A 14,186-nucleotide genomic window follows, 5' to 3' on the forward strand; every position below is an offset into this window, starting at 1 on the left:
GATGAAAGCATGCAAAACTATTACTAAAAGAAAGTCTGGCTCCTTGGAAGCAAAATACAAAGAACGGAGTGGCAGCTCAAGACTTTTGCACAATGCTGTATGTTTTTAGAATAGTTTAAACCACAGGTGTCAAACATGAGGGGATCCAGAATTGAGCTGGCAAAGACTCCAAATTCAGCCCACTGGATGGCTTTGAAAACAGTAAATGAAGGGCATAAATTTAGACCATGCAAGTGTAAGTTTTACTTTTCCTACTGATAAGGGTGTCCTTGACATTCATATCACACTAAAATAATAAAGTAATACGTAAGTAATTAAATGAAATACTGTGGAAATTTCTGGGATTTTTTATAGAACTTTTTCTGTAATTTTACACATTTATTACTTCATTATTTTGTTTATCACCGTTCAGGTCATGTAGAAAAACTGAGGCATTCTCTTGAAATTGTACTTTTTTATATTAAGATATCTCAGGGTTTAAATGCAAGTTACATTTCTTTAGAGTGACAGAAAGGGGTGTTTTACAGGACCGCCTGGCTTAAGATCAAAGTAGGATGCACGTGTCTCATGACATAAAATAAGTTTGACATCACTGGTTTAAACTTTTCCTACTCAGGGCCCCACCATGGTGTTGACATGCATTTTTTAACATATCCCAGACTGTGGTGCCTTAGAGGTCCATTATTGTCCCAGTGCATAAAAACTCAGCTGTGATTAAGCTTGTATTGAGCCCCTTACTGTGCACACTACTCACACGTGATTGCTCAGCAAAGTATCCGGGCAATCATATTGTGACTTTTACAGATGATGCAGCTGTTGCAATTAATGATGAGTCAATGTAGAGGAGAGACGTGGAAGAACTTGTTGGCTGGTGTGATGCAAACAATTTGTGGGAAATTTGGGGAACATAAAAGAGATTGTGGTGGTAGGAGGAGACCTCACATCCTTCAGTTGTCCTCATTAGAGGAAAAGCTGTGGTGACCATAGTCAAATACCTGACTCTGCATATACCCAGCAAACTCAAACGGGCCACAAAACAGACAGTATTATTAAGACAACTGTTTTGTATGATGAGGAGGTTGATCTATCTATCTATCTTTTAATGTGTGTCACGGGGACCAAACTTAGATCCATCTGTAATTACATTACATTACACAGTGTAAATGGCATTTATTTACAAGTCCTTCTTTGATGGTCTCATGTGGCCCGATGATATGTGATAAAAATGTGATAACGTACAAGGTTTAGACACACTTATCTTTGTAGCAATATTACAACATGAAAGAAAATAAATTAAATCAAATGGATTTTTTCTTAGAAGAGACCTTTATTTTTGATAATTTAAAACAAAAATCCCCAAAACATGACAACATGGGCTGATTTTAGCTATAACAGCAGCAACAACTTATATTTAAATTAAAATCAGTACTAGCTTTTACTAAACCTGCATGTCCGGCCATTGTTCTGCTCTGCTTTTAGGAAAGATACACTTCATTAAAGCCATTTCATTTAGGTCTTTTTTAAAAAATAGTTTTGCTTTTTTTTTTACGCCTGACACGTAAGTTTGTCGTCATGACTTTTATTGTGAAAGCCAGACCCGGAAGTCCTAGCGCCGTGGACATTTTAGCTAGCTTGGTGCTATTGCGAAAAGCACACGATCACTTCTGAAGGACGGAAAGAAACACAGCCGCTGGCCGGAGCACTTTTCCTTCTTTTGTAGCGTTTCGGCGCGATAAGATTACATTAACAGGTAAGCTACGAGCTGTGAATCCACGGCTGGATGATACCCGCTGTGTTTTATGGCCTGTTGTCGTTTCAGGCCGTATTGCTTGCGTACAAGCCGAGCTGCTCGCTTTTCACAGGGATACATCACGTATGGCGCTCTTTACTTCGAAACGGTTCGCAAAGACCCGCGCCTGTCATGATAATTTCCCACATTTAAAGGGAAATATTCGCAGTTTTTCGACTTCCAGTGAAATCATAATGTCGAAGAGTCACATTTTCCTGCAACCGACCTTTATTTCTCTGCATGAAAAGGCCTTGGGAGGAACATTTCGCGGCGCTGAGATGTTCGTAGTAAAAATGTTTTCAGTTATAACTAGTTTGGTGGAGAAAGAGTCACACACCCCCTTTAATTCAAAAGTTTGTGGGAGCAATTTCAGTCGCTTCTTATGTTTCGCCCCTTCTCGTCAAAAATCCCCCCACAACTATCGTCTTGTAGTGCAAGATTGTGATGTGAGAGCGATTCAGAGAGCAGCAGATGTTGAAATATAGTCTTTTTGGTGTTATTTGCTCGGCCAGTATTGTGTGTTTGCACGCTGAGCTCTGTTGCTGGAGCCGCCGCAGTGAAATCCTGGCCCTGCTGTCATGGCTGTAATGGCTCTATCAAGGCGTCGCAGCGTACTGCTATTGTGATTCTTTTTCTTTCTTTCTCTAATATCTACATAAAATCACCCAGTTTCGTTTGTGGATTGATTATATCTTTTAAGTTTTCCTTTGCTTTTTGGGTTATTTTCCTTTAAAGAATGTGTGCAGAGCACTATGACAGCGGACTATGTGAGAATAACAGCACGCGTTTGGGGGTTTGATCCACCTATGCACTCTGAAGAATACACTAACGGATTTGTTTGAATTTTAATAAAATTTAGATTAATACATAAATAAGATGTGCATTTAAAATTTAGCTGGCATTGAATCAAAAACAATATGAACCTTGAAATCATTCAAACTCCAGGTAATGCCTGTGTACTAACTAGTCATCACAAATAAAACTGCTATGGAGGACATTATAATTAAAAGTACTCCGGGTTGCATCAGATGTGCTCCACCAGCTTCTGCTGATTTCCCTTCCTTTTTAATCTTATCTAGGCTTTGGATGACTGGTAAAGGTTCCCTGTATCCTCACAATATGGCCTTCAGCCATGACACTTTACAACAGGATTTTATATTTGACTGCCTTCTTCACACAAAAACTGTAGGTGGTTGTTACTTTTTTTCCCTCTCCATTCAGCATCTAGAAAAAAAACCCCCACATGCTCTGTTAGAATAAACTTTATGAGATTCTGAAGTTGGAAAAACTGAAGTGAAATGGGAAATCCCCCCCCCAAAAAAAAAAAAAATGTGTGATCCATTCCTGGCTTTGCCAAGCAGCACTTAAAGCAGGCACGAGCTGCTCTGTTGTGACTTTCCCCCTCTGTTTTGAAGTTACTTGTCTGCGAGTAGTTGAAAGTTTTTGTTTCCTGCTGTTTCTGGAAAAGAGTTTCTCGTGGCTCATTTCCAAAGCAACTTATGTGTTATTTCACTTAAGTGAGGGCGTGGGGTTGGGGGTGTGTGAGTCCAAGAACGTGGTTTATGCTTAAATATCCAAACTGTAAGTGATGTTTCTATTCATCACTCACTCTTTGCCTACGTTAGCGGTGAGTATCTACTGTCTTGTAGTTTCTAGTTTATGAGCGGTGATTAAACTCCATGTAGACCAATGCATCATAGTGAACATTTCCTTTGATTCCATCCCTGCTAAAAGAGTCTACAAGCTTTTGCAAGTGAAATTTATCTTGTTTTTCTTACTTTTTTTTTTTTTTTCCTTTTCTAAATTAGATTCACAAACAAAAAAGCCTTTGGCCATGTCAGGACAGAGGAAAGGAGCCGCAGCAGCAGCACGGCTACCCAAATGTGCCTTCTGCAGAACCAACCGGGACAAGGAGTGTGGGCAGCTGCTGATGTCTGACAGCCAGAAGGTGGCAGCCCACCATAAGTGCATGGTGAGGAAGCCGCGTTGTTCTCAGTTTTTCAGCCCGGGATCCGTCATCCAAGCTGCCTACTTTGCAGCCCTCTGCCACATGAGCAGAATAGTGAACAGCTCACGTCTGTTTTTGTTTTTATTTCTTCATGCAGTTGTGAAATGAAATGATTCTTCTCCCATAAATGATCTAATGCCTTTGTGGAAAACTGTACATCAGCAATAGTTAAGAGAAATAATCCCAGAGATGTTCTGTATATCAAATTCATCCTTATATTAATGCTACGTAAATAAATTTCTCATTATTTTATTGCTTCTTTTTCTGTCCTCTTCAGCTTTTCTCTTCAGCCCTCGTCACATCACATTCAGACAGTGAAAACATTGGAGGATTTTCCATTGAGGATGTGAAAAAAGAGATCAAGAGGGGAAATAAACTGGTGAGTACCTACTGTTGTGCTCAGGTCAGCAGATAGGCTGCATCCATGGGTTAGCACCGCTGCCAAATTAGTGTTAAAGGCCCAAATTTTCAGTTCAGAGACTGTTTAGCATCTGAAAGCAGTCGTGGAATCATTCAAGGGAATGACCCTGAGCGCATTTCTCTTTGAGGAAATTGCACATCTGTGGCTGTACAATGCCTGCTTCTAAGTAATAGTTACTAATGCCAAAATGTACTCATAGTTTTTACTGCTTTTGCTATAATCATCATCATCATTATAATAATGGTGTCTCACCTTTTAAGCTGTGTGTGTGTGTTTATGTAACTATGCAAGTTTGCTACAGAGGACTGGGGTTGATACCAGCTACTATTATTACATTATATCCTCTTTCTTGGCATCTTTAAGTGGGAAATGTCAGCTGTTCTCATCCAATAAAAGATCTAAAGCTGCTGGTTCTTCTTGCCTCAATCTGACACACTGTTAAATAAAAAGATGGCTTTTCCAGGATGCTTTCAAAACTGGTTGTGTGTGTGTCAGTGTGCCACTGAATGCTAATGGGATGCACTGCAGTGGTCTGTAAGTGTGTGCTTGCACTATTCTGTATTTCCTGTATATAAGTGTGAGAGGGGTGTCACACTGAAATGCAGCTTATTTCAAAATGAGAATTGATCTGCAGAGCTGTGCATTAATAAGTTGCACATGTTGTATTTGACTTATTTAATAATTGTTTTTGTTACATCATCACTTAGTAAAGAGTAAAAAATGTAGCCTTTAAAGTTGTGCGTTTGCAAACATTTTAATTTGTTTCCCAAACCTTTCTGCAGATTGTCACTGATTCATCTTTTGGATATTATGTTGATGAATCGGCTCATATTTCTGCCTATAAAACGTTAAATCCCTTCCTTTAAAAGGCAGGTCCTATTTGACCAGTAACTACACATTTGGTGTATGATCATAAACAACAAAGCATCCTTACATTTTGGGGAAAAAATAATTAAAAATATTCATCAGTTTTTAAAAATAACGCTCTCTGATCAGTTCAGTGTTCATCTACAGACGGTATGTTATCAGCCGCTCTAAGCTTCCTGTGCTGGTTTTCTTTTAAATTGTATCACATTGTTTTCCTTTTGGTTTAACCTTCCCTGCTGATTTTAATTTGTTCTTCTCTTGAATCAATCAGCGGTGTCCCACTGGGACATGTTTTTAATATTTTCATATGACACACCAGACCCATAATACTTGGAGCGATCATTTCTCAGATCCACGTATGAATGCGTTACTAATGGATGACTGTTTTGAATCGGCGTACAAAATAATGTCGCTGCATCTGCTGTTGTTGTAGATGTGTTCTTCTTGTCACCGACCGGGTGCGACCATCGGTTGCGATGTGAAGACGTGCCGGAGGACGTATCACTATTACTGTGCTGTTAAGGACAAAGCCCAGATCAAAGAGAATCCCTCGCAAGGGATTTACCTGTAAGACTCTTACATTTGGATTCTGCTGAGCATTACTGTACAATAAACAGTCATACACCCAGGCATTTATTAACTATAGCTGCACAGCTGGTCATTAATCTCAACCATTTGTCACTCATATTCAGTCCTGGCGTCTTTTAACTGAACTCTTTTATTTCTGATTGTAGCGTTTACTGCCGCAAACACAGGGATGCTTCCCAGGATGGCATTCAAGGTAAAGTTTACTTTAACATCAGTTACACTGCTACTACTTAACCACAAGCCTGTGACATTTATCATTGAACCTGTGCAACAACAGCCATTGTTAGCAGTATTCTGATTTAAAACTGTAATCTGTTTTATTGTCAAAACACTTCCACTTGCATGTGTCTTTGTGTTGTTGTGAAGCTGAAATTTGTGAAACCCGATTTATTTCTTTGTCATTAGATGAAGAGGGAGCTGTGGCCGAGGATTCAGACTCGTCGCCTCCACAAAGCAGGGGCAGGGGAAGGTTCGAGAAGGGGAGAGCCAAGGCGGGATCTCGCGGCCAGTCAGAAGACACACGCTCTACCTCGTCACAGGCTGCAGATGAGGAGAGCTCCTCTCACGTACGGCAGCGCTCAGTCCATAAAACAATACGAGATTCCCTTGAATGGTGTCTGTGCTGGGTGTGAATTTTAGCTGATGTGCCCTTTTTGTTTATTTAGCGGGACAGGTCACCTCTCCGGACCAGCCCTGGAGACAGCGGCCAGCGCTGCGGCTTTTGCCATGCTGGTGAGGAAGAGAATGAAACAAGAGGCATGCTTCATACGGATAACTCCAAAAAAGTGGCCGCACACTACAAGTGCATGGTGAGAATTCCCGTTCGGAGGGTAATCTGTGGATGTGCTTTTAAAGTACCGCCGGCCTGCATTTAATCTCTGATCTGTTTCAGCTTTTTTCATCGGGGACGGTACAGCTGACCACCACGTCACGGGCCGAATTTGGAAACTTTGATGTGAAAACTGTCATCCAGGAAATCAAAAGAGGCAAAAGAATGGTGGGGACACGAAACAAATAGCAGTTTAAAGTTTTGCATCTAAAATTCGTTTTGACAGAGTTGTGGATTGTGTTGGGTTTTTCCCCCCCAGAAATGCACGCTGTGTACTCAGTTGGGTGCTACCATTGGGTGTGAAATCAAAGCATGTGTGAAGACCTACCACTACCACTGCGGCCTGCAGGACAAAGCCAAGTATATTGAAAACATGGCGCGTGGCATTTACAAGTGAGCAAAACTTCTCTATTTTATCTTCTGTTTTTGTGTCCTAAACTGCTTAATTATATATTTATTGCACAGTTGTGGTCTCATTATAGTGACAGTAATTGTTAACACACAATTACTTGTTTTTATGTGTGATCATCAAGAGCATTGCAATTATTTTGTAACTCAGTTACTGACGTGAATACTGGATCACAAAGATAATTAATGGTTGTCTCAGTGATGTGCAGGGATTTGAATAAGAACACCTTCTGGTATATATTATGTTTATCGTAATCCCGGCCCCAATTTTGTGATCACGACTATGGAAGTGAGGTAGAAAAATTGTGCTCTTAAGACTTTTTATTAATTTTTTAGTGTTGTCACAAAGCATCGAGTGTATCGTGAAAGGAGAATTCCTTCCTTGCTTATTTCTCCTTAAAGTGTTTTTGTTGCTCGTTCAGTACAAGTGTGTGTTTCAGGAAGATGCATCTTTTGATCCAGCAGGATGCACACAGTCACCTCTTTCACGATGTTCAGTACATACCCGATGGTCTGCCAGACGGAGTGCCTTGATAGTTGTGTTAGGGTCGATTTGAGGAGCAACAAGCCACGACAGTCAGCTGCTGGCAGGCTGCCCCGGTTCTGCAATGCAGTTAGCAAAGCGGCTGTTGCCAGGTGGCTAATTTCTGAGTTTGTTATCAGTCAGCCTGGAAAAAAAAAAGTTAATATGATTCATTACAGTTTTTTTGGAGCTCATGCAGGTTGTTCTGATAAACACCATTCACATGCTGTTTTGAATGACTCCTCATTTTTCTCCTCTCCAGCAGAGGTGAAGAGTGCAGTGTTAGCATGACAGAGGTTGCAAACCATTAAACACTAAAGACTTAAGGCTAAAATACAGCAACATGGTCCTTTTTTAAGGTTTGATAAATGGTGTGCATGGTTTGCAGCTGAGATTGCTACATTATATGGACCAAAGCACTGCTCTATCTACACATTACACCTACAGGAGCTGCTATGAAGCTCCCAGTGTTTGTGTCCACAGTGTTTGTGATGATGTTAATGGGAGAGGAAGTTTGGAGCTCTGCAGTAATGAAATCAGCATAGTGTTGGCGGCGTGTTCAGCACTCACTCTGTGGTTTTCCACTTTCCTGAGTTATTCATCACTTAAAAAAACAAACACATTTCCATAACTTACAAACACTGTTTGTGTTTTTTGTTTTTTAAGGCTATACTGTAAGAACCACAGTGGCAATGAGGAGAGAGATGAAGAGGATGAGGAACGAGAGAATCGCAGTAGAGAGAGGGCAGCAATCCACCACGCAGGAACACCAACACAAGTGAATGGCAACTAAGTACGTAACTGCTCCTCTGGTTGTGCACAAAGAATTAGTGTAAAAATGTCCGATTGCCATCATTAACCAAACTTTCCTTATGATTTTTGCTTTTTAGGGTGGGTTCAGTTTTAACAGGTTTGGCCCAGTCGGTGTGACGTAGGAAGAAAACCCGAAGAGCGCAAGACCTCGGAGAGAGATTCTTTTTCTTTTCTTTTTTTTCCTTTCTTTATACTAAACCTTAGCCTACTCACAAAGTTGTGGTCTACAAGCTCCCAAAGTGTTTCACGTGGACAGGATGCCCCCAGTGTGCACCAGATGTCTTCTTCATGAAACCCTTTTTTTAAGAGTTGAACAGGATGACCGGTGGTACTCGGCAGTGCACTGGACTGCAAAAGCATCATAACAAGCCAAGACTTCCCCAAGTTTCAGCTATTGAACCAATTTTGAAAACTACATGTTAATGTCGGGGAAAGGAGATGATGAACTGATCTTCTGATTGTCACTCACTGCCCATGTTGCCACAAATGACATGACCCACACTTGTTGAACGTCAAAGCGTTGTTTCCTCTTCCCTAGCTTCTAAAGGACTCACTTTTAAGAGGGGTCTGTTTGTTACTAGTGTCGATGACGTTGTGCAGTTTGATTACCTTGTTTCTGTAATCGCGTCTTAAGAATACTCTTTTCATGTTAGCCTTTCTTTCTTGATATGTAATATTTTGCTACTGTATTATCATCATGAGTACTTTTGAATATCTGGATTTCAGACAGTCACAATTACAAGTTTTGCCAGCATGCACTTGGATTTTCCCACTGTTAAAGGTGGCATTTTTTATTTAGCTGCTAAAGGGCCAAGTAGAGCCCTTTAGAGGAGTTGGCTTGACTTTGTTTGATGTACTGTTACTTGTATCTCTACAAATGTATCCATGAATGATTGGAATAGAAAATATTTTTATTTTACACTTTTACTGAGTGAATCGAGTTTTTGTTTTAAAAGTGAGTCTTAAGGGTAGTAGAGACTAGAAGCCCTACACGTGGCCTGTTAGAGTATTAAAAGTGAGGGTTTTCCTCTCTTATTATTTACCAAACAAGCAACGAGAAAAAAGGAAAAAAACAAAAACAACCCAGAAAGGAGGCAAAAGAAATACAAAAGTGAGTTTTAAAAGTTTAAATGTGACACGCTAGCTGTGAGAACATGCAGGTACAGTCAGGCCTGTATGTTGTTACAGAGTGATGCAACATTTGTTGCTTTAGCTATTTGCCAAAAACGCTGTATTGATGTGCACTCTTTTTCAAAAGGCCAAAAGTTATTGTACTGTTGATTCAAAGCTGTTCCACAGACTGTCCCCTGATTACATAGGTTAGGCTGCTGAAAGGGCTGTTGTATTTGGAGTTGTTTCTGGGATCAACATGAGCTGAAAAAGTCATCAGTGCAAGTGAAATATAGCCATCATTATGCTACAATAGCCTATTACTCACAGGCCAACAGGTACACCTGTTCGACTGCTCAACATAAATATCTAGATCACCAATCACAGGCAGTAACTTTGCCAGTGTATTTAGGCATGCCAACATGGTTGAGACAATCTGCTGATGTTCAAACTAATTATCAGAAGAAAAGTGATTAAAGTGACTTGAAACATGGTGTGGTTCTCAGTGCCAGACAGGCTGATCTGAGTATTTTCAAAATCTGCTCATTTATTGGGACTTTCTCACACAAGCATCTCTCAGGTTTACAGTGAATAGGACATAAAAGGGGAAGAAAAAAAAAGTCAGTTCTCTTGGCAAAAATGCTGTGTTGATGCAAGAGGTCAGACTACTTTGAGCTGATTGCAGATGTGCTACAGCAGCAGAATCCCACACCAGCTAAGAACACAAATCTGACGTTACACTTCACATGGACTCGCCAAAATTGGACTGAAGTTTGGAAAAATGTTGCCTGATCTGATGAGTTGATTTCTGCTGTGACGATCTGTTGGAAGGGTCCGAGTTTAGTGTAACCAACATGAATTCATCCTGCCTTGTAACAGCGGTTCAGGGTAAGGGTGTAACAATGTGGGCATCTTAGTACCAACTGAGCATCATTTAAATGCCACAGCCCACCTTACTATTATTGCAGACCTTGTGCATCTCTTTATGAGCACAGTGTAGCCTTTTTCTGATGGCTGTTTCCAGCAGGATATTACACCGTGTCACAAAACTCAAAGCTTTAACTGGTTTCTTGAACATGAAAATGAGCTCACTGTAGGCAAATGGCCTCCATAGCAGTCAGATATCAATCCAGTAGAGCACCTTTGGGGTGTGATGGAACAGAGATTCACACCATTCAGAGATTCACCACTGACAAATTTGCAGCAGCAGTGTTGTCGTCATGTCAACATGGACCAAAATCTCTCAAGAAATGTTTCCAGCTGCTTGTTGAATCTTGTTGAAGAACCCAGTAATGAGTGATTACAAGATCATTTCCATGGAAAATAAAAACCCCTGATAGGAAGCCAAGTAAAGAACGGTGTCTACGAGGAAAGTGTATCATAAAGACAGACTGCCATGAGTGGAAATCCACAGTGTTCGCCACAAGTTACAAACAAATCATCAGTCTGAGGATTAGAAAAGCCAGATTAAACTTGGCTAAAAAAACAACAACTAAAGACGCCCAAACAGCTCTGAAACAGCACAAATGAAACTCAAATCAGCCTGTAAGGGAATGGACAGAGAAATGATGGCAGTGTGAGGAATGAGCATGATGGCTTCTAATGGATTGGGTCTGTGGTGTTTACTGATGATCTGACAGAAGTTAGAAGCAGCCTGATCAGTCCTGAGCTGTCTGCTCAAATATAGACAAATTCAGCAAAGGTTATTGGGCAGTAGTTTGCAGAAAAGATGGACAGTGACTTAAAATATCATGAAAAAGCAACACAAGAATTTCTGCAATGAATCTCAGCCCAATCCAGCTGTAGTTCACTTGAAACTAAACGCTGAAACAAACAACTGAACACAGCTTCAGTAAAGGCTGCACACGTTCTTTGATGGTGGTCATAATTTCCAGACACTGCTGATTGAGGACTGTGGTAAATGTAATACGTTTTAGCAAAAGGCTATGCTTCCAATGCATCTCAGTTCCTTCATTGGAAAATCTATTACGTTCGCGTACAGAGCCAAAGTCACATCACCCTCCATATACCATCAGACATAACTGTATGAAAAATGAACACAGTTGTATTCTCTCAGTTTGTGGCTGTACTACTTTACTATAAGATCTAATTAATTCAGAAGAACCGTCATGTACACTTGTTCCTAAGAAAATCATTGATGGGTCTTTAATAAACTGAGTTGTAGTATTATAGTGAAAGTCAACAAGTGACTATAGGATTTCTTCCATCATTGTGACAAAATGACCACGGAAAGAAACGGTTTTAATATGTCTGTAATTCTCAACTACTTCCCACTTACATTTTGACCTGTCATTATATTCTTATATACAGAATTTTAGGGTGTGCAGACATTGTGACTTACACATAAAAACAGGTTTCACAATAATGTAACACAACAATGGGTGTTTTGTTCGGTTGTCACCATAAATCACAACAGCATTTTGAACAAGCTGCAGACATGAGAGCAATGACTGACTGACCCCCACATAAAGTGAGTTACAGTAGTCCAGGCAGGAAGAAATAAAAGCATGGATCACTGTTTCAAGGTGCTGCCTCGAAAGAAAAGATTTTACTCTTGCCAGTCGCCTTAAATGATAAAAACTGGACTTCACCACTGCTCTGATTTGGTTGTCCAATTTAAAATCACTGTCCAACTTAAAACCAAGGTCAGTAAGGTTTAAAATAGACTTCCAGGAGTCCCAAATCTACAGAGGACCACTCGCAAGGACCACTGGGTCCAAACACCAACACTTCTGTTTTCTTTTAATTAAAATTTAAAAAGTTTAGAGCCGACCAAGCTTTAATGTCATCTAGACATGTCAAAAGAGGTTTTATGGAGATGCCATCCTTGTACTTTAATGGCAAATAAATTTGGTAGTCATCGGCATAACAATGAAATGAGATCCCATGCCTTCTAAGGATGGAACCCAGAGGCAATAGATACAGTAAAAAGAGCAGTGGCCCTAAAATTGAGCCCTGTGGGACACCGCATGACAGAGGAGCAGAAGACGATTCGTAACCGAGAAGGCTGACAGAGAAAGTTCTATTTGACAAATAAGACCTAAACCAATTAAGTGCAGTGCCACCAATAAATAATTCTTAGGTAAAGATGTCTTTCAGGGGGTGCATTTGGGGAGTTGCAGCATAAAACTGCATTTTTTCTTAGTATAGAACTGCTGCGTGCAGTGAGGAATTCCAGAGTGGCAGAGAAGTATGTAGGGCTGGTGCAGGGCATGTATGAGGACAGTAAGACGGTTGTGAGCTGTGCAGTAGGACAGATGGGTTCAAGGTGGGGAGGTGAGATTAAATCAATTATCAGCTCTGACCCCTACTTGTTTGTACTGAAGACAGATGCAGTCAGGCAGGAGTCTGCACGGACTATGATTTTCACAGAGAATACAAATCCATAGTGAGAGTAGAAGGTGGGTGGAGGAGAGCCTGAAGAGGTGCAGGTTTATACTGGAGAGGAGAAGAATGAACGTAAGTCAAAGCAATGCACGTGTTTATACCTGCCTCCCACTCATGCAGAGAAGAGGTGAAGAACAGAGTGCATGCAGGGTAGGAGTGGGTGGAGTCGAGTGTTAGAGGTGATTTGTGAAACCTGCTTCTTAATTCAGATCAAACTGAGGTTATTGTACTCGGCCCTGAAAATCTTAGAAATATGGTATCTAACCAGATTCTTACTCTGGATGGCATTACATTGGCCTCCAGTAATGCTGTGAGGAACCTTGGAGTAATTTTTGACCAGGACATGTCCTTCAACGAACATATTAAACAAATATGTAAGACTGCTTTCTTCCATTTGTGCAACATCTCTAAAGTTAGAAATATCCTGTCTCAGAGTGACGCTGAAAAACTAGTTCATGCATTTATTACTTCCAGGCTGGACTACTGCAATTCATTATTATCAGGAAGTCCTAAAAACTCCCTGAAAAGCCTTCAGTTAATCCAAAATGCTGCAGCAAGAGTGCTGACAGGGACTAGAAAGAGAGAGCATATTTCTCCTGTATTGGCTTCCCTTCATTGGCTTCCTGTTAAATCCAGAATTCAAAATCCTGCTCCTCACAAGGTCTTAAATAATCAGGCCCCATCTTATCTTAATGACCTTGTAGTACCATATCACCCTATTAGAGCACTTCGCTCTTGCACTGCAGGCCTACTTGTTGTTCCTAGAGTATTTAAAAGTAGAATGGGAGGGAGAGCCTTCAGTTTTCAGGCCCCTCTTCTGTGGAACCAGATTCCAGTTTGGATTCGGGAGTCAGACACTATCTCTACTTTCAAGATTAGGCTTAAAACTTTCCTTTTTGCTAAAGCATATAGTTAGGGCTGGACCAGGTGACCCTGAATCCTCCCTTAGTTATACTGCAATAGACGTAGGCTGCCGGAGGATTCCCATGATGCATTGAGTTTTTCCTTTCCAGTCACCTTTCTCACTCACTATGTGTTAATAGACCTCTCTGCATTGAATCATATCTGTTATTAACCTCTGTCTCTCTTCCACAGCATGTCTTTCATCCTGTTTTCCTTCTCTCACCCCAACCGGTTGCAGCAGATGGCCCCGCTCCTCCCTGAGCCTGGTTCTGCTGGAGGTTTCTTCCTGTTAAAAGGGAGTTTTTCCTTCCCACTGTCGCCAAAGTGCTTGCTCATAGGGGGTCATATGATTGTTGGGTTTTTCTCTGTATCTATGAAGCGCCTTGAGGTGACTTTTGTTGTGATGTGGCGCTATATAAATAAAATTGAATTGAAAATTGAATTATGGTTTGGAGAAGGTGGCACCGACTTAAAGACAGGAGAGTGAGCTGTAGGTGTTAAGACTTTCATTGAGAGTGA

At 40.7% G+C, this 14,186-nt stretch overlaps 1 protein-coding gene across 1 annotated transcript; it reads left to right on the forward strand.

The window, feature by feature from the left end:
- The first annotated feature begins 1,584 nt into the window (after positions 1-1,584).
- On the forward strand, positions 1,585-9,173 carry phf6 (PHD finger protein 6). Its single transcript, XM_082547565.1, has 11 exons — positions 1,585-1,750; positions 3,598-3,761; positions 4,075-4,176; positions 5,519-5,652; positions 5,820-5,866; positions 6,079-6,239; positions 6,339-6,482; positions 6,566-6,670; positions 6,762-6,895; positions 8,100-8,226; positions 8,324-9,173. The coding sequence occupies exons 2-10, from the start codon at positions 3,624-3,626 to the stop codon at positions 8,224-8,226; spliced, it is 1,092 nt and encodes a 363-aa protein (XP_082403691.1). The 5' UTR covers positions 1,585-1,750; positions 3,598-3,623; the 3' UTR covers positions 8,324-9,173.
- The last annotated feature ends 5,013 nt before the right edge of the window (positions 9,174-14,186 follow it).

Source organism: Aulonocara stuartgranti, assembly GCF_965226115.1.
Source record: "Aulonocara stuartgranti genome assembly, chromosome: 2".
Taxonomy (NCBI): Eukaryota; Metazoa; Chordata; class Actinopteri; order Cichliformes; family Cichlidae; genus Aulonocara; species Aulonocara stuartgranti.

Coding starts and splice junctions, on each gene's coding strand:
- phf6 (XM_082547565.1), top strand. CDS start 3,624: ATGTCAGGACAGAGGAAAGGAGCCGCAGCAGCAGCACGGCTACCCAAA. Junction 5,867..6,078: donor TTCCCAGGATGGCATTCAAG/GTAAAGTTTACT, acceptor CTTTGTCATTAG/ATGAAGAGGGAGCTGTGGCC. Junction 6,483..6,565: donor CCGCACACTACAAGTGCATG/GTGAGAATTCCC, acceptor GATCTGTTTCAG/CTTTTTTCATCGGGGACGGT.